The 24,137-nt window shown below is 40.3% G+C and overlaps 1 protein-coding gene across 6 annotated transcripts in view; it reads left to right on the top strand.

Moving 5' to 3' along the window:
- Positions 1-24,137, top strand: part of acaca (acetyl-CoA carboxylase alpha) — a 64,074-nt gene that overhangs the window by 23,037 nt on the left and 16,900 nt on the right. For 2 of the 6 annotated variants that reach the window (XM_061962082.2, XM_061962081.2), the window contains 29 exons: positions 685-846; positions 938-1,101; positions 1,280-1,430; positions 1,666-1,769; positions 7,596-7,823; positions 7,918-8,068; positions 8,129-8,263; positions 9,252-9,398; positions 9,470-9,658; positions 10,417-10,517; positions 10,678-10,766; positions 10,946-11,070; positions 11,260-11,373; positions 11,804-11,917; positions 11,991-12,080; positions 12,186-12,304; positions 14,686-14,709; positions 15,102-15,173; positions 15,865-16,008; positions 16,087-16,297; positions 16,372-16,428; positions 16,689-16,733; positions 18,453-18,494; positions 21,067-21,282; positions 21,382-21,537; positions 21,614-21,838; positions 22,414-22,569; positions 22,870-23,016; positions 23,132-23,401. In XM_061962082.2, coding sequence (XP_061818066.1) covers positions 685-846; positions 938-1,101; positions 1,280-1,430; positions 1,666-1,769; positions 7,596-7,823; positions 7,918-8,068; positions 8,129-8,263; positions 9,252-9,398; positions 9,470-9,658; positions 10,417-10,517; positions 10,678-10,766; positions 10,946-11,070; positions 11,260-11,373; positions 11,804-11,917; positions 11,991-12,080; positions 12,186-12,304; positions 14,686-14,709; positions 15,102-15,173; positions 15,865-16,008; positions 16,087-16,297; positions 16,372-16,428; positions 16,689-16,733; positions 18,453-18,494; positions 21,067-21,282; positions 21,382-21,537; positions 21,614-21,838; positions 22,414-22,569; positions 22,870-23,016; positions 23,132-23,401 — 3,948 coding nt within the window. The remainder of the gene's footprint in view (positions 1-684; positions 847-937; positions 1,102-1,279; positions 1,431-1,665; positions 1,770-7,595; positions 7,824-7,917; positions 8,069-8,128; positions 8,264-9,251; positions 9,399-9,469; positions 9,659-10,416; positions 10,518-10,677; positions 10,767-10,945; positions 11,071-11,259; positions 11,374-11,803; positions 11,918-11,990; positions 12,081-12,185; positions 12,305-14,685; positions 14,710-15,101; positions 15,174-15,864; positions 16,009-16,086; positions 16,298-16,371; positions 16,429-16,688; positions 16,734-18,452; positions 18,495-21,066; positions 21,283-21,381; positions 21,538-21,613; positions 21,839-22,413; positions 22,570-22,869; positions 23,017-23,131; positions 23,402-24,137) is intronic. The other 4 variants (XM_061962084.2, XM_061962083.2, XM_072913818.1 and 1 more) reach the window with 4 other exon arrangements.

Raw genomic sequence — 24,137 nt, 5'->3', positions numbered from 1 at the left:
TCCCCAACTACGATTCCAGGACTCAAGATACTGCGCAACAACAACAATAAAAAAATAACACTGATTAGGTGTTCTGGTAGATTCAGGGTAGATACAGAACACGTTAGAAGGAATATGTCTGATTATCAGGCCAATCTTTTGAATTATGACGTCATACTGAAAAATGTTTTATAACATTAAACAATTGATCAAATTAAAAAAATGCTAGCCGCAATGAAAGGTGTGCACCAACCACAGTTAAATCTCAATTAAAAGAAAATTAGATATAAATAAGTTACCAGTATCCTTATCCGTCTTGAAAAGCAGGAAGTTATTTGTATCGTAGATTAAAAACATAAATAAGATTGTGCATCCCTGCATCAAACATTTATCATTGCGGCTGTATTTTACCGTGGTGCATAATTGTACTAACCTATGGGCAATATATTAAAAAGACCTCTGAGTATGATACAGTGCAGTTCAACACCACCATGTAAAATTTACCCTCAGTAATAAACATGTTAAATTAATATCTCTACGACAGTGTCAACACTGGGCATTTTTTTAATTTATGTAAACATAATCTTTTCTGCATCTCTTGTATTGGTTAGTATTAGTTAGATTGTGCTTTTGTGACTAATAAACTCTAGATTTGTAGACGTGTATAGTTAACTTTTATTTGGCTTGTTTTATATCTTTCTGTAGATTGCAATGGGCATTCCCCTTTACAGAATCAAAGATATAAGGATGCTTTACGGGGAGCAGCCCTGGGGAGATTCTCTCATCGACTTTGAGGGGCTGTCGACGGCCCCTTCCCCACGGGGACATGTAATTGCAGCTCGCATTACCAGTGAAAATCCGGATGAAGTAAGCTTGCTCAGCTTCATACTTTTTTTTTGACAAGATGCCTTCTCATGGTTCTCGTTCTCATTTTTCATCAAATTATGTCTGATTGCAGGGATTTAAGCCAAGCTCTGGAACGGTACAAGAGCTGAATTTCCGCAGCAATAAAAATGTTTGGGGCTACTTCAGTGTTGCAGCTGCTGGTGGCTTGCATGAGTTTGCTGACTCCCAGTTTGGACACTGTTTTTCTTGGGGAGAGAATCGCGAAGAAGCTATCTCGTAAGTAACACACAAATCAATGCTCAATTTGAATGTAAGTATTTTAGTTACAATATTAGTTTTGACATGCCATTATCTGATTGGATAGTTGATGCATTTGATGTGTGGTAATATTTTCTAGTAACATGGTGGTGGCTTTGGATAGTTGATGCATATGATGTGTTGTATTCTTTTCTAGTAACATGGTGGTTGCTTTGAAAGAGTTATCTATCAGAGGAGACTTCAGGACCACAGTAGAATACCTCATCAAGTTGCTGGAAACAGAAAGCTTTCAGCATAATAGCATTGATACTGGATGGCTGGATAGGCTCATCTCTGAGAAGATGCAGGTGCGCACAAATTATACCCAAAAAATTATTAAGAAGCATTTTATCATTTATGTATATCATACATATACAGTTTACAATTTGCAGGCAAAAATACTATGTAACAATAAAATTAAGGCTATTATTAAATATAGCTATTATATTGTGATCTATTGTGAATAAAGTGTCTAGTGAGCCACCATATAGCCGAGAGAAAATTATGCTACTATGTAGTTCTGAAAGTACATGTTTTATTCAGGCGGAACGTCCCGACACCATGCTGGGAATTGTGGCTGGAGCTCTACATGTGGCAGATGTCAATCTGAGGAACAGCGTGTCCATTTTCCTGCATTCTCTGGAGAGGTACAATAAGTATATATCAGGAGAATGAACATATTCCAGGGGTCAATCACAAGTTAACCAGTTCCCTTTTTGGCCTACCATCAGTTATACCAGGGGTCCCCAAACCTTTTGACTGGGGGGCCACATTAGATTAAAAGAATATGGCCGCCGGGGGCCGGATATATAAATGTGTGTATATGTGTGTGTGTGTGTGTATGTGTATATATATATATATGCGTGTATGTATATACAGTATATTTCATTTTCCATTTCATTTCATTTTTCATTTCATTTTTCATTTCATTTTTATTTATCTCCTTCATTGATGTGCATCTTTGATCGATAGACAATTATACCTCAATTATTCAATTATACATTTACACACCGATGCCTGAGAAGGAGCAGGATGAAGAAAAATCTTATATTTTCCTGCCCCCTTCAACATAATACGTAGTCTTACTTAATGGATATCATATAAACCAACAATTACATCCAAATATAATGAAAACAAACAAAACACACAAAAAAACACAACAAGTGCAAAACTTCATGAAGAACAAACCAAACAAAACAAAAAAAAGAAATATATACCTCAGGAGATGATACAAAACAAATACAAAATCAGGCAAAAAATAAGTAAAATAATAAATATAAAGCAAAATGTAAACACTTATGGCTGTCCATAGGATCTCATTGTTCTGTCTTTATTTTTTTTTAATCAGAATATATTTTTACAATCGTTTATCTCATTGTAAAGATGCATATATATATATGTATGTATGTATGTATGTATTTTGTATATGTATATGTATATGTATATGTATATATATATATATGTATATGTATATGTATATATATATATATATATATATATATATATATATATATATATATATGTATATGTATATATATATATATGAGCTGCCACCTTAACGTGGTAGAGGAGTTTGCGTGTCCCAATGATCCTAGGAGCTATGTTGTCCGGGGGCTTCTATGCCCCTGGTAGGGTCTCCCAAGGCAAACTGGTCCTAGGTGAGGGATCAGACAAAGAGCAGCTCGAAGACCTCTATGAAGAACACAAGCAAGGAACCCAGATTTCCCTCGCCCGGACGCGGGTCACCGGGGCCCCCCTATGGAGCCAGGCCCGGAGGTGGGGCACGATGGCGAGCGCCTGGTGGCCGGGCCTGTCCCCATGGGGCCCGGCCGGGCACAGCCCGAAGAGGCAACGTGGGTCCCCCCTCCAATGGGCTCACCACCCATAGCAGGGGCCATAGAGGTCGGGTGCAGTGTGAGCTGGGTGGCAGCCGAAGGCAGGGCACTTGGCGGTCCGATCTTCGGCTACATAAGCTAGCTCTTGGGACGTGGAACGTCACCTCGCTGGGGGGGAAGGAGCCTGAGCTAGTGCGTGAGGTGGAGAAGTTCCGGCTAGATATAGTCGGACTCACTTCGACGCACAGCAAGGGCTCCGGAACCAGTTCTCTTGAGAGGGGCTGGACTCTCTTCCACTCTGGCGTTGCCGGCAGTGCGAGGCGACGGGCTGGGGTGGCAATTCTTGTTGCCCCCCGGCTCAAAGCCTGCACGTTGGAGTTCAACCCGGTGGACGAGAGGGTAGCCTCCCTCCGCCTTCGGGTGGGGGGACGGGTCCTGACTGTTGTTTGCGCTTACGCGCCAAACGGCTGCTCAGATTACCCACCCTTTTTGGATTCACTCGAGGGAGTACTGGAGAGTGCTCCCCCGGGTGATTCCCTCGTTCTACTGGGGGACTTCAACGCTCATGTTGGCAACGACAGTGAAATCTGGAGAGGCGTGATTGAGAAGAATGGCCGCCCAGATCTGAATCCGAGTGGTGTTTTGTTATTGGACTTTTGTGCTCGTCACAGATTGTCAATAACAAACACCATGTTCAAACATAAGGGTGTCCATATGTGCACTTGGCACCAGGACACCCTAGGCCGCAGTTCCATGATCACCTTTGTAGTTGTGTCATCGGATTTGCGGTCTCATGTTTTGGACACTCGGGTGAAGAGAGGAGCGGAGCTTTCTACCGATCACCACCTGGTGGTGAGTTGGCTGCGATGGTGGGGGAGGATGCCGGACAGACCTGGCAGGCCCAAACGCATTGTGAGGGTTTGCTGGGAACGCCTGGCAGAGTCTCCTGTCAGAGAGAGTTTCAATTCCCACCTCCGGAAGAACTTTGAACATGTCACGAAGGAGGCACTAGACATTGAGTCCGAGTGGACAATGTTCCGTGCCTCTATTGTCGAGGCGGCCGATTGGAGCTGTGGCCGCAAGGTAGTTGGTGCCTGTCGTGGCGGTAATCCTAGAACCCGCTGGTGTACACCAGCGGTAAGGGATGCCGTCAAGCTGAAGAAAGAGTCCTATCGGGCTTTTTTGGCTCATAGGACTCCGGAGGCAGCAGACAGGTACCGACAGGCCAAGCGATGTGCGGCTTCGGAGGCAAAAACTCGGACATGGGAGGAGTTCGGGGTAGCCATGGAAAACGACTTCCGGACGGCTTCGAAGCGATTCTGGACCACCATCCGCCGCCTCAGGAAGGGGAAGCGGTGCAATGTCAACACCGTGTATGGTGAGGATGGTGTTCTGCTGACCTCGACTGCGGATGTTGTGGATCGGTGGAGGGAATACTTCGAAGACCTCCTCAATCCTACAAGCACGTCTTCCTATGAGGAAGCAGGGCCTGGGGAATCTGTGGTGGGCTCTCCTATTTCTGGGGCTGAGGTTGCCGAGGTAGTTAAAAAGCTCCTCGGTGGCAAGGCCCCGGGGGTGGATGAGATCCGCCCGGAGTTCCTTAAGGCTCTGGATGTTGTGGGGCTGTCTTGGTTGACAAGACTCTGCAACATCGCGTGGACATCGGGGGCGGTACCTCTGGATTGGCAGACCGGGGTGGTGGTTCCTCTCTTTAAGAAGGGGAACCGGAGGGTGTGTTCCAACTATCGTGGGATCACACTCCTCAGCCTTCCCGGTAAGGTCTATTCAGGTGTACTGGAGAGGAGGCTACGCCGGATAGTCGAACCTCGGATTCAGGAGGAACAGTGTGGTTTTCGTCCTGGTCGTGGAACTGTGGACCAGCTCTATACTCTCAGCAGGGTCCTTGAGGGTGCATGGGAGTTTGCTCAACCAGTCTACATGTGCTTTGTGGACTTGGAGAAGGCATTCGACCGTGTACCCCGGGAAGTCCTGCGGGGAGTGCTCAGAGAGTATGGGGTAACGGACTGTCTTATTGTGGCGGTTCGCTCCCTGTATAATCAGTGTCAGAGCTTGGTCCGCATTGCCGGCAGTAAGTCGGACCCGTTTCCAGTGAGGGTTGGACTCCGCCAGGGCTGCCCTTTGTCACCGATTCTGTTCATAACCTTTATGGACAGAATTTCTAGGCGCAGTCAAGGCGTTGAGGGTATCTGGTTTGGTGGCTGCAGGATTAGGTCTCTGCTTTTTGCAGATGATGTGGTCCTGATGGCTTCATCTGGCCAAGATCTTCAGCTCTCACTGGATCGGTTCGCAGCCGAGTGTGAAGCGACTGGGATGGGAATCAGCACCTCCAAATCCGAGTCCATGGTTCTCGCCCGGAAAAGGGTGGAGTGCCATCTCCGGGTTGGGGAGGAGATCTTGCCCCAAGTGGAGGAGTTCAAGTACCTCGGAGTCTTGTTCACAAGTGAGGGAAGAGTGGATCGTGAGATCGACAGGCGGATCGGTGCGGCGTCTTCAGTAATGCGGACGCTGTATCGATCCGTTGTGGTGAAGAAGGAGCTGAGCCAGAAGGCAAAGCTCTCGATTTACTGGTCGATCTACGTTCCCATCCTCACCTATGGTCATGAGCTTTGGGTCATGACCAAAAGGACAAGATCACGGGTACAAGCGGCCGAAATGAGTTTCCTCCGCCGGGTGGCGGGGCTCTCCCTTAGAGATAGGGTGAGAAGCTCTGTCATCCGGGGGGAGCTCAAAGTAAAGCCGCTGCTCCTCCACATCGAGAGGAGCCAGATGAGGTGGTTCGGGCATCTGGTCAGGATGCCACCCGAACGCCTCCCTCGGGAGGTGTTTCGGGCACGTCCGACCGGTAGGAGGCCACGGGGAAGACCCAGGACACGTTGGGAAGACTATGTCTCCCGGCTGGCCTGGGAACGCCTCGGGATCCCCCGGGAGGAGCTGGACGAAGTGGCTGGGGAGAGGGAAGTCTGGGCTTCCCTGCTTAAGCTGCTGCCCCTGCGATGTATATATATATATGTATATATGTATATATGTATATATATGTATATATATATATATATATATATATATATATGTATGTATATATGTGTATATATATGTGTATGTATATATATATATATATATATATATATATATATATATATATATATATGTATATATATATATATATATATATATATATATATATACATATATATATATATATATGTGTATATATATATATATATATATATATATATACTGTATGTATATATATTACTATTAATATTAGGGTTGTCCCGATACCAATATTGGGTACCAGTACAGATTTCAAAATATATTTCTGTGCTATTTACAATGAAGGGGACCAAATAAAAGGTAATTACTCGCTTTATTTCAACATAAATTCTTATGATACATTGTTTCTTATTGCACCCAAAGAACACTTTTAGAAAATTTAAATACAAATTAAAATGCATTAAACACATTGGGCTTTTCTTATTGCAATCAAAAAACTATTTTATATATTACATATACTGTTTGTATAATTCACAAAGGACATTATGTATGTAAAATACAGAAGGAACGTGATAGTTTTGTAATGTTAATTTCATATTTGTTTTCAGTTTTATGAACCTAAATGAAGAAAGAAGTGTAAAGAAATAAAACTGAGGAAGGAAAATAATTCAAAAGAAGGAACCTCAATGCTCAACAAAACTTCTGAAGCTTCTGTTTCTTCATGCTGGAATCGAGAAGCGAGGGCAGAATAATGAATTTATTGATAATGCAGCGTAAAAGCCAATGTGTTTACTTTGCAATTAAGTAAACACAATGTTAAAGAAATATAACCTGCCAAGACACTTTCTGACGAAACATCTACATTTCGATGTCAGGCTCCTGGACCTTTGGACTCTTGGAAGTGCGGCACACTTCATTATGTAGTTGAATAACCCTGCTGTAGACATTTACCCCGCAGCACCTGCATTGAGCAAACTCGTCCAAAAGGTGGCACCATAGCACAAACAACACACCTTTTTAGTGTCTGTTGAAAACTTGAGAATTCAAAACAAAAAAAATTCATAAATTAGCCGCACCGTTTCATAAGCCACAGGGTCCAAAGCGTAAGAAAAAAGTAGCGTTTTACTGTCTGTAATTTACGGTACATAAATAAATTATGATACATACATTCGCATTAATAAAAAGTTCTAAAGAGTTATAGTCTACATAAACAAATGCATATATAGTTATGTACCTGATGTATTATTTAGGTTTAAGATTCTTCTTTGTACATTGTAAACACTTTAAGTTAAACTGTCTTTTAAAACGGTTCATATCAATACATTGCTTGTTCTTAGCTTAATCCATTCCATAATTTAATCCTGCATACTGATATACTGAAAGTGTTGCGCTGCACATGTTTTAAATTAAAATGTGTGCTGCACATGTATTAAATTAGAATAATATTACCAGGTTACTGTTTGCTAAAATATATGATGGGATTTGTTGATGGCAAGCCACTCTGTCTCATCTCAATGTATTTCTTTAGGATAATTTTTCTTTTTAGGTAGTATTCTGAGTTGTGCGACCACTGATCATAATTGTTCCCTGAAAATAAAATAACTTGTTCTCTACACTTTTATCCAGGGGGCAGGTGCTACCAGCGCACACACTTCTCAACACAGTAGATGTAGAGCTGATCTATGAAGGTATCAAGTATGCCCTGACTGTGACACGCCAGTCTCCCAACTCCTACGTGGTCATCATGAACCACTCTACAGCTGAGGTGGACGTCCATCGGCTAAGTGATGGTGGTTTGTTGCTGTCCTATGATGGCAGCAGCTACACTACCTACATGAAGGAAGAGGTTGACAGGTAAGAGAACATGTATGAAATTTGTATTTCTTCTCCAGCTGCACCAAGAAGCAAGATACAATTATGGCACTTAATCAGATTATGTTCTCAATAGATATCGCATCACCATTGGGAACAAAACTTGTGTTTTTGAAAAAGAAAATGACCCCTCCCTGCTGAGATCTCCCTCAGCAGGAAAAATCATCCAGTATACAGTAGAGGACGGCGGTCATGTGTTTTCTGGCCAGTGCTATGCTGAGATTGAGGTTTGTCTTGTTTGCTTTCACATTGCATGCATTTGTTAAGTGTATTGTGTTAAATTGCAGGTGATGAAGATGGTCATGACCCTCACAGCTGCAGAGTCTGGTTGTATTCACTATGTGAAGAGAACGGGAGCAGCACTGGAGCCTGGCTGTATCATTGCGAAACTTCAGCTTGATGACCCGACCAGAGTGCAACAGGTAAAGTGTGTCAGGCTGTTGTGTTAATCTGCATGCCTACATGCAAAACAATGATAAACGTATATTCTGTGTATTATACAGTGGAACATCAATTTACAAACTTAATACATTCTTGAACTGGGTTTATGAATATAAAAGTTTGTATATTGAAGCAAATTTCTCCATAAAAAAACAATGTAAACATGAAAATGGGTTGCAGCCTCGACAAATGTCCATATTTTTGTAAAAGTCTGTACACTTTGAACAAAATATAAAGTGCTACACATTACTGCATATAAAACAAATATAACAAGGGGGTGACGGATCAACTTTCTATTTAATAACAGTACAAAAAAAAGATCAGGCTGAGCTGTCCTCATTTAAAAGATAAAATCAATTTTACCTTGTTGTTTAATAATTTTGGTTTACAGCCGGAGGTAGGGGGAGGCAGTGTTGACAACTCTGTAGATACTCCCTGAATTTTTCAAACCACACATCACTTGTCTATTGCTTTATATGGACTAATAATAAGCTAACAAAACTAGAAAAAGATGGAAAAACACACAGAGTAGCAATGAGCACTTTAGCTAACGACAGCACTGCTATGCTGGCTGCTATGCTGACTGCTCTGCTGGCGGAGATTGATAACCCCGTCCACAATGGATGTGCTGCAGGCACAACATGTTTCCGTTGCAGGCACACAATGGGTAGATAAAACGTTTCAAAATTGAGACAAGTTTCCTACAACGAAGCATATTTCTATTCGATATGTGGTTTGTGAATCCAAAAAGAAATATAATAAGAGGTTTGTTAATTGAGGTTCCATTGCGATATGTTTAAAAGCAGACCTGAATCAATTGATTGTGTTTATTATGATCAAAATAATACCTATTACATTTTTTTCTCCAGCCAGGCTATAGCTAATCCATTAATATTGCTTAAGATATCAAAAACATGTAAAACAAGGAAATTTGCGATGTCGTAATTTTTTTATATTTTTGTTTTGCAGGCAGAGCTGTATACCGGGTGCTTGCCTTCGACACAGCCAGTTGCCCTACGGGGGGAGAAACTGCACAGAATTTTCCACAACACACTTGATCACCTTGTTCACGTCATGAATGGCTACTGTCTCCCTGAGCCTTTTTTTAGTACCAAGGTGAGAACTTCTACTCATACAGCACATCAATTACAGCTTTGCCTTGAAACTGCAATTTTTTTTCTTTCCAGCTGAAAGAATGGGTAGAGAGGCTAATGAAAACCATGCGTGATCCGTCGCTGCCACTGCTTGAGCTCCAAGACATCATGACCAGCGTGTCAGGCCGTATCCCACCTGCTGTGGAGAAGGCCATCAAGAAGGAGATGGCTCAATATGCCAGTAATATTACCTCAGTGCTCTGCCAGTTCCCAAGCCAGCAGGTGTGTATAAATATGCACACGCACACACACACACACACACACACACACACACACACACACACACACCACCACCTTCCTGTTTTAAGAATGGGTGTGACAAATGAATTAATAATATACATTTTCATGTGGATGGATTTTATATTCGTTGACAAAATAGGTTGTATCATAATAGGTTGTATCAGTCTTGAAGCAATGGAGGCAGACTGGATTTCAGTACATCACAGTAACCAGCAGATGGTGCACTAATTCAGGCCTAGTTAAACATTTACACAGTCACAAGAATACTTTTACTCACCAATATGCTTCTCAACAAGTGAGTTTATTGGCTTCATGTAATTTTACATTTGAACAAAATAAAAAAAAATGTGTCCAAAGAGTGTAATCATGTGTAAACACTTGGCATACTACATCCTATAAATAATTATCTCGCTAAAAAGGAACATTCAGTTTTTCAATCATTGCTCTTTTTTTTGTTCTGTTGCAGGCCCATCTTTTATATGCTATAGACTATCGTAAAAACTATTTTCCACACTTCCTCTTTAATGACACTTACTGTAGGTTGGAATGTTTTCATTGGTAGTTGTTTGTTTTTTCAGGTATAGTGTTCATTTGTACTTGTGCAGTTTACGAGTATAGTACCTTTTTAGGCTCACAATCCCCACCGATGCTTACACATACTACAAGTATGATGTAAATGGGGGGTAAATAAACTACAGAATAAATTAGATGCGAATATTGTTTATTCCCCCGCTTTCCAGATTGCAAACATCTTGGACAGCCACGCTGCAACACTTAACAAGAAATCAGAGCGAGAAGTCTTCTTCATGAACACACAAAGCATTGTTCAGCTTGTGCAAAAGTGAGTGACATAGACTCTGCCTCAACTTGTCTGGAAATGTTACGCTGCTTGTCGGTCAGCTATTTTTCCCTTTAATGGACTACATTTCATTCACAGACTCATTGTCTGCGTACCTGTTTTTGTAAGACCAAACAGCTGATTTCTTACACTTTCCTGACAGGTACCGCAGTGGTATCCGTGGTTACATGAAGGCAGTGGTCATCGACCTACTCAGACAATACCTGAAAGTAGAGATCCAGTTTCAGAATGGTAAGGAAACTTATTACAGCAGAACACATGTACAATATTGTATTCAGATGCAAAGCAATTACTAATTCTCTCCATTGGATGGAGCTCTTGTACAATGAGCGCTTTTGTACCTGTGTGGCTGCAGTTTTCTAGTTCTGCACTAGTATTTACCAAGTGTTTGATGTTTGCTTGTTTGTTAGGGCACTATGACAAATGTGTGTTTGCGCTGCGTGAAGAAAACAAAGGTGACATGTCGAATGTCCTCAACTACATCTTCTCCCATGCCCAAGTCACAAAAAAGAACTTACTGGTTACAATGCTGATTGTAAGTGCTCATATATTTATTACTCACTTTTAATCCACAAAGGAAAAACCTTATAAAGATTTAGGGAAAAAAATATTTACAATAAACATAGTAAATACCGGTACAAATAAACACTGTTTCTGCATATGGATATGTGGGATTGTTGCACGTTTCTTTGCATGGATTTATGCAGTTGTATTATTTTTCAAGGACCAGTTGTGTGGCCGTGATCCGACACTAACAGAGGAACTGATGGCCATGTTGACTGAATTCACCCAGCTCAGCAAGACAACCAATGCGAAGGTGGCACTGCGTGCGCGGCAGGTCTGTTCTTCACCCCTAATGAAGCACTGAAATATACTAAGTATGGGAAAACATTAAAGAATAGTTTGCAACTATATGCAAAATGATCATGTATAATACATTTTAAACACTTAGAAAGCACAGGACCTTATATTCTTCAAGACAACAGCTCTAAGTATATACTGTACATATATTGATTATTACATGAACATTGAGATGTACTGTACGTTTAATGTGTAAATGTGGAGTGAATGAATAACAGTTTCTCACTGTAACGTGCTTTGAGTGTCTCTAAAAGTGCCATGTATAGTAAATATATATATTCCAATATTATTATTATGAGGATATTTCAGAAGTAAAACAATTATTGAAAAATACCACATAAGGCTGTTATAGGCAGCTGCAATTGTTTTGTCTCATGCTTCATTTATTGACTACTACTCCTTTGCAGGTGTTGATAGCATCTCACCTCCCTTCTTATGAGCTCCGCCACAACCAGGTTGAGTCCATATTCCTTTCTGCCATTGATATGTATGGACACCAATTCTGCATTGAGAACCTGCAGGTAGGCAAACACAGTTACTACCTCCAGATTTATTTCAGTAAAGCAAGCATTAACAGTCATTTTATTTTTTTAGAAACTTATCCTTTCCGAAACATCCATCTTTGATGTTCTGCCCAACTTCTTCTACCATAGTAATCAAGTTGTTCGGATGGCCGCTCTTGAGGTGCGATCATTATTTTTCTAAGTACCTTACTCTAATTTATTTTTAATGCGGGACACTCACAAATCTACTTAGACTTGTATTTGCCTTCGTCTCAAATAACCACAGGTTTATGTGCGCCGAGCATACATCGCTTATGAGCTCAACAGCGTGCAGCATCGCCAGTTGAAGGACAACACATGTATCGTAGAGTTCCAGTTCATGCTCCCCACCTCACACCCAAACAGGTATCACTCATGTTCAAAAATCCAGCAATTCTTTGCTTCACTTTGCCTCCCGCTCCACTTGGCATCAACCCTGCAGACACAAATCAATATTTATAATATAGATGCTTATTAACTTTACAGTCTTGGAAGTGAGGCTGGTAAGTGGGAAGCACCATATTTTGGCTTTATTTGAACATAAATAAAAATTAGAAGTGATCTTTTTTTTTTTACATATCCCTTTTCCAAAGACATTATATTTCACAATTTTGCTTTTTATGTTGTTGTTTCGTGCATCCTCTGTGGTGATGTGGTTGCTTATACTAGCATCCTAGCTGTGTATTATTGTTCAATGCAGAAATGCTAAGAATGTTGAAAAAAAGTATTTTGCAATCTCTGGCAAATAGGGTGGTCTAAAATGTGTGAGCATTCCCATCTGCAGTACCTCATGTCAGCTTATCTTCTCAGGGGGCACCATAGTAACCCAACACAATTTGAAATTGTCTTGAGCATGTTCAGCATTTGAACATGCTTGTATTGTAATTGTATTGCATTTGTGTTCACCATTTGGTGAACGAGTGTATGCATGTATGTGTATGAGTGTATATGTTTGCTTGATGTCACTGTGCACAACTAGTTGTTTGGTTTGCTGTATAATGTATCATATATACTTACCAGCCACAACATTAGGAAAAGCTGTATATTCTGATAATATCAAGATAAAAGTTGTATATTCTGATAAAATCCAAGATAAAGGTTGTATTCAAAGTTTTGCTAGCACGAAGATAATATTGCTCAGTTTAGACCTACTCAATCAGAGAGGTATACAGTGCATACTTGTCAATAATATACTGTGTTTTTGATACAACCAGAGTTGATTGAAATGGGTATTATTTTGTATATATCTAAATCATGCAGCCAAATTGTTAATGTGATGCAGTGCCTTTGTCAACAGAACTGCAACCCAAACAAGTTTTACGAAGACCTAACTGACCGTGTCAATCAGATTAGGCTGCAGCTATCGATTCCTTGTAGTAATTGATTAATTCAATTGTTCGATTAATTGAGTAATTGAATAAAACACACGTTACTGCCTAAATGCATTTTCTAAGAAAAATAGTTGAAATTAACAAGGATTTTTCAAATGACCCTGTTTCTTTCTTCTTATAAAGGCACATAACATTGCAATTGCCCATTGGCGATGGAAGCATGACTATATATTACTTACTTTAAAACAAAAGTAAAATTATATAATAAATAAAGAACCAAACTAAACAAAAGTACTCTGTAAAACATATGATAAATGAGTGACAATGTACTTAACAATTTAACATGTACACATTTGAAAAGGCATGAATTGGAAGCGTGGTGTTTGGTTTTTGGACAAACAACTTGTTAGCATTCAGCGCTAACATGTCCTAACATGCATGTTTGAACGTCAATCAAACATTTAAAAAGACGTTAGCGCCCAAAATATAATTTGACCTTCTTTCTGCTTGTTTGCTGTCCCTTAAATATGCAGCGTGCTCTCTTGTACACGTGCTGCATCATTGATGTAGTGCTATTGTGAAATCCCAGCTCCGTTTGACAATGCAAAACATTTCACCATGTCTTTTTCCGTTTAAATGATCGCACATATTTTGATAGCTTCTCTCGTCTTCTTTGGGCCCTTTGCTCTCTTACTGACTCTTCTTTGAGCTGTCTCTTTCAACACTCCACTGTGCCCACCACACAAAGGCCACATCACCCACTGCACGATTTACATCACCGTAGGTGTACCGCTCTCATGTGCGTTCTATTGGAGCAGTTTTGCAAACTTTTTCTTAATTACCGGTAAACTCCATCCATCCATCTATCCATCCATTTTCTACCGCTTGTCCCTTACGGGGTCGCAGGGGTTGCTGGAGTCTATCTCAGCTCATTAAATGAATAATCGAAGCATTATTAAGCATTATTATCTTAAGTTTGTTACAAAATGTGTTGTAAAACCATTTACTATGCAGATCCAATATTGGGTTTCATTAGATTGTGCGGATGTACCTAATGCTGTTTCTAGAGGGCATATACAGTATATTGCATGTTTATTATAGCATGTTTTTAAATAACCTTTGTGTATTCACCCTTACCAATAATAGCAAAGTGGTGTGAAGTGATTCTCTCCCTTTTTGTTGAGAGACCAGCTTAACAAAAGAAGGCTTAAAGATTTCATGGTGCATGTTGTGCAGGCAGCAGTCAGGGAGTGAAATGTGTTCTCAACCTTTTGACATCCAGTGCATTCATTTAGTTATTGACCAGCGTCAAGTAAAGCATTGTTGAGATGGACAAACACATTGCTCCACCTTGACTGTCTTCCTCCCCTGATGCCTGCCACTAACCCCATAATAATCAATGTTGTTTGATTCCAGAGGGAACATCCCCACTCTAAACAGGTATTGTACACATTCTTCTTATTGCCTAGACTAATAGTGACTGTATGGTCGATGCGTTAACTGGCATTAAGAGTAATATTTCTGTCAATCTAGCAGTTTGGTGTTTTCTCATTTTCTCAAGTTAAAATTAAACTGGTGGTGCAACTAGAGAACTATTTGACAAGTGCAACGTTTATCAATTTTACCGACATTATTGCCCTCTGCATATGCTATGGTATGCTATTTTAATGTGTGTGTGTGTGTGTATGTGTCTTTGTGAAAGTGTGGTAACTGTAGTGAGTGTATGTGCTTCAGTATTATGCACATTATGAGTAACAAAATATGCAATGTGAGCAAATGATCATAGAATCAGTTCAAATCTCCTGAAATAAAACATGTGACTGTCCTGCCAGGAGAATGTCTGCTCCTTCAGTCCTGGACATTATAAAAGCCAATAATACCTCAGATTTGGAATCTCTGGACAGGTTTGACACAAAACCTCCTTAAGTATTTTCGATGGGTGTAAATTTTGGGATAACATTACAATAAGGAGCTAATAATCAACAACATGTGTACACTTATCAGGTCTTATTGGGAGTTAATTTTATTTGTTGGGGGGAAAATAGTCCCAGCGAAGTGACACGACTATATTGGAGCTGGCCTCAGTCAGCATCTGGCGAATCTCTCAATATCTGAGAATATTTGACATTGTTTCTTAATTTTATGCTGTGTTATAAAAATAAACCCCACTGATTCATATAATTATTTGACTCAAATTATACACAGTACTTGAGATAGCTGGGATCATATCAGTACATATTTTTGTCATCACTCACACTTTTGCAATTTTTAACGCAATGGTAATCAGCGATCACTTCACTGGGACTACACAGACAGTTTTCTGAGTTTCTGATCCAATTCAACTAACACAATGTCAAACATCCCTTACACACTGCACAGCTGCTCTATTGTGCTGATGTAATGGCAAACATTTTCTTACTTCCTGCTTTATTTTGTAATTTGAACGTCACTCTGTTTCATGGGACTAGGATGGTTCCTATCCACAGCATCAAAAAAGCTGGGGTTTTAAATTCAGATTCTTTAAATAGTGGATGGGAAACATCGACATGTTCCCCGTTATGCAGCAGATTAACATTCCTACCGCTCTCACCACAGGATGTCATTCTCCTCAAACCTGAACCACTACGGCATGGTGCATATGGCCAGCGTGAATGATGTTTTGCTAGACACATCCTTTACACCACCCTGTCAGAGGATGGGCGCCATGGTCTCCTTTCGCTCCTTCCAGGAGTTCACCAAGTCAGTGTGATATTGCTTCTGTTTTTTTGCTTTTTTAACGTAGATATGTTATGTAAATAACATGTATTGTCTGTGCAGGAACATAACAGATGTGTTGAGTTGCTTCACCGACTCTCCCCCTCAAAGTCCAACATTTCCAGAGGGAGGTAACCCCATCCTCTATGGTGAAGAGGACAACAAGAGCGTCCAAGATGAACCCATCCATATACTGAATGTAGCTATAAAGACAGACAGTGACATGGACGATGATAGCCTAGCAACCGTGTTTCGGGAGTTCACCCAGTCAAAGGTTGGAACGTCCTTCAGGAACCATGTTTGTTTCACAGTGATGGACTCAGATATTACCTTTTTTTTCAATCGCAGAAAACCCTTCTGTTTGAACATGGAATCCGTCGTTTGACTTTCCTTGTGGCTCAGAAGGTAACAATATCACCGTCACTGGTAACGTCTTTCATTATCAGCTGCCATGCATGTCCCCAATTTAATTATGTGTGAATCAAACTTAACTGTTTGACCAAAAACACATGCCTGTTATAAATCACTAACATAGCACTAATGACAATTCATGCCAACTGCATTGCTGTTGTTTTTGTGGTAATATTGGATTTGAAATTCAGCTTTGTCTCTCTCTCCTGTATCTCCTTTTGCATGCATTGCTTTCGCTGCATTTATGATGGCAGGATTTCAGGAAGCAAATCAACTGTGAGGTGGACCAAAGGTTTCACGTAAGTAGAGACCGGTAGGAGAATAGCTGCAGGCCTTATGATTAGAGATAATACAGAAATAAGTTGCCTTGTATATAGTAGAAATATTATATACTGTAGTGTGGAATATAAACTTACCTGCCAGGTGACTTGCATATAATATAGTCAATCAAAGTTTACAGTGGCGTAGAACTGAACTGCATCATTGGACATTTTTGTAATCATTTTGGTTCTCTTATATTGCTAGTTTAAAGTGTCTCGGTATGATGCAGTACTGTTCTACAGTACTATAACCTACATTAATACGCATAATTGTTAAATTAATGACAATGCAAATCACAACTTTTGATACACCTCTTGAATTGGATCACATTAGATTTTGTGTGTACCTGATAAGGTGTCCAATGATCAGTATATCCATACCTACCGCTATTCACTTCTGCAACACATTAAAAAGTGTTGCCTCAGTTATGTACAAACTAACATTGTGATGACAGTCTAAAGGGTGGTATTTAACTCTGCAATTTTAAGAAACGACCTGTACGTTGCTCCTGATACGATTTTGACAATAGGCTTTGATTTTTTTGTATCAGCGGGACTCTGATGAGAACTAATCATGCTCTGTGGTGTCACTGTCATTATGAGGTGAACAGACTTTTTAGTACTCCACTCCAAAAGAATTATTTCCTCAATTTACTATATTGTGGCCAGCATGTGTAATCAGTTTCCAATTACAGCCGTAGAGCTTGCGGTTTGTGTACAATTGCCTTCCTGTCGCAATCATGTGAGTGAGGTGAAAAGAGCATCCCCCAATCGGGCTGGCATTGTTTTGGCAAGAGGGACACTTCATCAGATGTTTTCCAAATAGGCGGGCATGTGTTATTTGGAGAATCAAGAGTTTCACAAATAGGGTCATGTTTTATTTATCAGCAAAGGTAGTAGATCCCTTTCCACAAAGGCTGTGTCTATGTAGATCTTCCCTTTAGAACAGGGATGTTCAAACTTTTTTTACTCAGGGTTGCATACTGAAACTTAGAATGCAGAGGGTCACTTTAATGCATTTTGTACATTAAATAGGCTAAAACCAATTCAATGTACATTGAATATAATATGTATTTTAAAAAAAAAATCCTGATCTTACGTTTTGTTATTGATGAAAAAGTAACAAGTGTACCAACTAATAATATATCTCGTAGGGCTGTTAAATTATTACAATATATATTAATTACATTTTATCCATAGTTAACTCCTAATTAATCACAGACAGATATACTTTTTTTTGTACCTTTAGACCTGGGGTGTCCAAACTTTTTCAACAATGGGCCTCAAACTCAAAAATTAAAAATGCATACATTTTGCACAATACATATGCTAAAACCAATTCAATATGTACATCAGTATACACTAAATCATTTGAAACAAAGCATTATCCTAGCTTTTGTTTTCGAGTTGACAAAGCAAATAGTTGTTATTGTTATATCTAATACACCTCAGTAATAATTAATTCATTTAATTTTCAGAACAGGTTGAGGGCCAATGATAAAGAACAGTGGCATGCCGAAAATGGCCGCCGGGCTGCACTTTGGACCCCCTTGCTTTAGAATGAACATGTTATCCTTTAAGGGCTACAAATAAAGTTTTTAGCTTGTTGTAATAACATTTATCGTTAATGCAAGTTTGATAATATTATGAAGATGTTCATTTCTTGCTCTTTCTCTGCTTCTTTTATTTTCTACACAGAGAGAATTCCCCAAATTCTTCACATTCCGTGCCAGAGACAAGGTGGGTTTTTCTGAAGGGCTGAAATAGGTTTTAGAATGCCTGTGTCGACTGAAAATATCCATTGTATTTCTCTCAGTGAATGTTGTAGTGTTTTGCTTAAGGGCACTTCTTAGAACAGGGGTGTCAAACTCATTTTCACCGAGAGTCTAATCGGCATTATAGGTGCCGATTAGGGGCCTGTTGCAACTAGAAAGATCATAAATGTGACTAAATCTATGGAAATATAAAGCCATTCTTAACATATTGTTAAATAACTGATTTTGCTGTTTTTGTTTGTAAATCTTTATTTCAAATACTAAACTCAAAGTCTGGAGCTCTTATGCATTCAAAAGTGAACATTAATGCAAATGATGGCAGCTAACATGCATGCATACAACAATAGCGGCAATTATATTGTCTCAAATAATCAGTAATAGTTGTTCACGTAGCAGTTAGGTGCTATTGACATCACAAAAAGCAGGAATCTTCCTTTTGTTATGATGATCTACACCAGGGGTGTCAAACTCAAATACAGAGTGGGCCAAAATTTAAAACTGAAAAAAGCCGCGGGCCAAGGTTGAACAAATTAACCTTTTAATAGGGACCCAAACAAGTTTTGCATTGAATATTGAAAAGCAAGGCTTATATAACTTTATAGTGACATGCAAAATCGAGTTTCAAATAATAATAATAATAATAATTAAACAATATCAATGGCATATCAAATACAATTTAAATACAAATGTAATGTCTCTTTTCTATTTGCAGCCTTCTGAGGTAAATATCAACATTAACTTTTTCCACAGGCTAATAAATTTGAAAATAAAATAACAATGAATAAACCAACCATTCAGGACTTTAAACTGCTCAGTTTGCAACACACTGATCTAATCTGATGTGCCCAAGCCAGATACCTGCCATCTTTTCTTGGATGCTAGTTCATTAATGTCGGGGCTCAGGCTTTGAGCTGAGGCATCTTTCATTATCGAACAAAGTTGTTCATCAGTCATTATACCTCGTAGTCCACCCGGACCACAGTCTTGAGGGCGTGCTTTAAAGGCACTGCTTTTAACGTCCTCTACGAGCTGTCGTCACGTCTGCTTTTCATCCATTCCAACAACGTGCCGGTGTTGTGCCGGATAATGCACCCCCGGCGTAGAATACACCCCAAAGTCCACACTTAAAGTTTCCATGTGCAAGATTGAACCTATTTAAAAAAGTAATTTAATAAGAAGCCAAAAGTGGAAAAAGAATGTTCGTTTGAAGGAGTTGTGAATGAATGAAATATGAAATCCGTGCTGCAGTCGCTGCTGGGCCACAACATTAGGTACACCTGCAGACTGCAGCACGGATTTCATATTTCATTCATTCACAACTCCTCCAGCACAAACATTATTCTTTTTGCACTTTTGGCTTCTTATTAAAAAACTTTTTTAAATAGATTCAATCTTGCACATGGAAACTTTAAGTGTGGGCTTTAGTTGATATAGCACTCCCGTCAGGGGATGTATTCTACGCCGGGGGTGCATCATCTGGCACAACAACTGCCCGATCACAAAATATGTGCGACTTTAGCACGCACACACACGTAAATGCAATGCATACTTGGCCAACAGCGATACAGGTTACACTGACGGTGCCCGTATAACTAACTTTAACACTGTTAGAAATATGCGCCACACTGTGAATCCACACCAAATAAGAATGACAAACACATTTCGGGAGAACATTCTCACCGTAACACAACATAAACGCAACAAAACAAATACCCAGAATCCCTTGCAGCCCTAACTCTTCCGGGCTGCAATATACACCCCCGCTACCAACCCCCCCTCCGTGCGTCGGTTGAGGTGGGCGGGGTTGGGGGGGCGGGGTTTGGTGGTAGCGGGGGTGTATATTGCAGCCCGATTTTTGGGAGGGGCACTGAAATTTGAGAGTCTCCCGGGAGGGTTGGCAAGAATGGGAATTAGCGGGGAATGCGGTGTTACCGCGGCACCGCCGCTGAATATAATTGGCGGGCCAGCTCTAGTGTTAATTCGATATCGCCTCAAGGGCCAAGTGAAATTACACGGCCAAATTTGGCCCGCGGGCCAGAGTTTGACACCCATGATCTACACTATTTGAACACCCAATTCTCCACATTACGATGGCCATTTTTTAAATTGGTTTGGAGCACAACTTTTTACGCCCTCGTATTCGTTGTATTTTACTGCATTGCAGACATTGATGGCTCCCTCTCTCTCTGACTCCTGATAGTTTGACTACAATGACACCAGCAAAACTCATTAAAGTAATGAACTCTTTAATTATGTCTCCCATTTAAGAGAAATGACACCCATTAGCGTCTCTCCGAGATTGAGATTGCCCACGATTTCATTTACTTAATACAGTGTGTAGCTTTCAGGCATCTTTCCACTTCTATTGGAAATCAGTTTTCTTGAAACTGCCAATTTAATACAATCTTGGTTATTAGCAGTATTGCCTCATACTTTTACTTCCTCTGTAGTTAAAAAAAAAAAAGCAGCGAAATATTATTTTCCCAACAGAGTTTGTGTTGCATTACTGTTGTGTTGTCACTTTTTTTTTTCAACAGTTTCAGGAAGACAGGATCTACCGCCACTTGGAGCCGGCTTTAGCTTTTCAGCTGGAGCTTAATCGCATGCGCAATTTTGCCCTGACCGCCATTCCATGTGCCAACCACAAGATGCATCTTTATCTGGGTGCAGCCCGCGTGGAAGTAGGAGCAGAAGTTACAGACTACCGTTTCTTTGTGAGAGCCATTATCCGTCATTCTGATCTCGTTACAAAGGTGAGTATACTTCCTCCCAATGCTAGATTGACACCCCCAGTTTATTCCACTAATGAATCATGACTACTCTTCACTGTTTTGTGTTTTTTGTCTCACCAGGAGGCCTCCTTTGAATACCTGCACAACGAGGCTGAGCGTTTGCTTCTGGAGGCTATGGATGAGCTCGAGGTGGCTTTCAACAACACAACTGTGAGAACTGACTGCAACCACATCTTCCTCAATTTTGTACCTACGGTCATCATGGACCCTTCAAAGGTACTGAACGTTAAACTATTCTCAGTTACACTACGGCTTTAACATCTGCATATAAGTAATCTGCCTTCATAACCAGATTGAAGAGTCTGTGCGTTCCATGGTGATGCGTTACGGCAGCCGTCTGTGGAAGCTGCGGGTCCTGCAGGCCGAACTGAAAATCAACATCCGCTTAACTCCGACGGGAAAGCAAATCCCCATTCGTCTGTTCCTCACGAATGAATCCGGCTACTACCTGGACATCAGCCTCTACAAGGAGGTCACTGACTCCCGAACGGGACAGGTGGGGCCCAAAGACCGTCAGGTGGGGCACTCATACATTTTCCATCTCATCCGCCTGCCAACGAGTCACAGGCAAAGTGCTTCTACATCATCCTGGATGCCTCATCTTTTAAACTGCAGTGTTTGAGCCTTTTTTTCACAGCCATAGATTTTTGGTTTTAATATGAATTAAGATGGGATCCAGTATGTTGCCTTGCACTTTGCCTGTTTGACAGTTCTTTCAAGTAACATGTGCTTCTCCTCTCAGCTGATCAGGTAAGTTTGACCTTATACATGCCGCAATTGCCCCACCTTTTTTCCACCACCGCCATCCATTAAACGGAAAATACAATCTTCTTAAGATCTAACAGTGCAAAATGTAAATTCTTGCAATTTTTCAACTGGTCTTACAATTTTGATCAGGAGTATATATATAATTTTTAGCATGAACCCATTTAAATGTGTGCAAAACATATATTTCCATTCCATACACGATTGCTTTGGGTATAGGATGGGCTTATTGGCAATTAATAATCATTCTCAACATCAAATCAATCACCTGAATGTCAAGATTGTCAGTCGGCGTGTTTGTAACGATGAATCCTTTTTTTCCTGTAGATTATGTTCCAAGCCTATGGAGACAAGCAGGGTCCTTTGCACGGCATGCTCATCAACACACCCTATGTCACTAAGGACCTGCTGCAGTCAAAACGCTTTCAGGCACAATCTCTGGGCACCACCTATGTCTATGACTTTCCAGAAATGTTCAGACAGGTATGGTATGAAAAGACATCTCTTGTTCAACCAACAATGTTTAAATACTAAGCTGGTTTGTATTAATAAAGTAAAATAAAAATCCTGTCTTGCAATGTGTCCCTAAATTAGGTGATTCTGGATCAGCATTGCAATAACATTAGTGTTTCTAGCAGAGCTGTCAAAATTAACGCTCAAAATTAACCTTGTGATTATTTTGATTAAACATTTGAATCGTTTGACTGCATTAGTTTGTACTAAAATAAACCTAATGCAAATTGATTCAGTTTACATGAGTGACTTTTACATCCCTTTATTCAGGCTTTGAAAAAGCTGTGGCACTCAAGCCAAACCCATACGTATGTACCCAAATGCCCTCTTCCCTCTGAGCTGCTGACTTTCACCGAGTTGGTCCTTGACGCTCAAGGTCAGCTGGTGCAAATGAACCGACTGCCAGGTGGCAACGAGGTTTGTTATGAATGTGTAATTTATAAATGATAAAACATAGACATGAATAAATAAATGAATCCCATTTAGAAGGCAATTAGTTGTTATCTAGCATATCTTCTTTCTTTTTTTCCAGATTGGCATGGTGGCATGGCGGATGACTCTACATACACCAGAATATCCAGCAGGACGTGAGATCATCGTCATCAGTAATGACATCACGCACAAGATCGGCTCATTCGGTCCGCAGGAGGATGTGCTATTCCTGCGAGCCTCAGAGATGGCCCGGGAGAGCAGCATCCCACGGATTTACATCGCAGCCAACAGCGGCGCACGCATTGGCCTGGCTGAGGAAATCCGACACATGTTTCACGTGGCCTGGCAAGATCCAGAGGATCCCTACAAGGTCAGCAAACTAAATCTCACAACGCATTACACTAGTGCAGTACTTCTCAATTATTTACTGTCATGACCCCCACGGGGCACAGAAATTTTCATGACCCCCTGAATTGAATTACTATTGAGACCTTGATAATATGTATTTATTTGTCTGTTCAACGCACTGTGTGAGTTACATTTTTGTAAATGCCGCAGAAGACGACTCTTTTTTTTTTCTTTTCAGTCCTGTCACAAATTTCTACATCTCTTTGCCTCTGTTAGCTCTGTACGCATTCGTTCCTGTGTACTTAATACTTTTACTGGGTAGAACAGGGAGCCTCTTGATTAGATTAAGCACTGCTGCCACCTAGCTGCAGTCTTGTGCATTGTTCTAACATAAATGCTACAGTGTCGACACAAATAATGGAAATATCCCCTGATGCTTGCTTCTTGATGACTTACCAGCTCATCAAATATTTTAGTAATACACTTATCTATCAATTAAATTGTTTGATAAATAGAGTGATCGGATAAAACACCCTTTGTAGCCTCAATTTAAGTGAAGTTTTTTTAATAAACAACTATTTTATGCTTGCCATAACCTTCATTCTAATGCAAATCAACATTGAAAATTTACTTTTAATATGTGTGCATCAACAAAAATTAATTCATGAATAAATAACAATCTCTGCTGTTAGCCGCCACATTTAAATTGAAATAGAATTGATTTGAAATGTGTAATTTAATATTATGGTGTATTCCAG

The sequence above is a fragment of the Nerophis lumbriciformis genome, linkage group LG09 (assembly GCF_033978685.3).
Source record: "Nerophis lumbriciformis linkage group LG09, RoL_Nlum_v2.1, whole genome shotgun sequence".
Taxonomy (NCBI): Eukaryota; Metazoa; Chordata; class Actinopteri; order Syngnathiformes; family Syngnathidae; genus Nerophis; species Nerophis lumbriciformis.
Note: the sequence above shows the minus strand (reverse complement) of the source record. Positions and strands in the feature narration are given on the sequence as shown.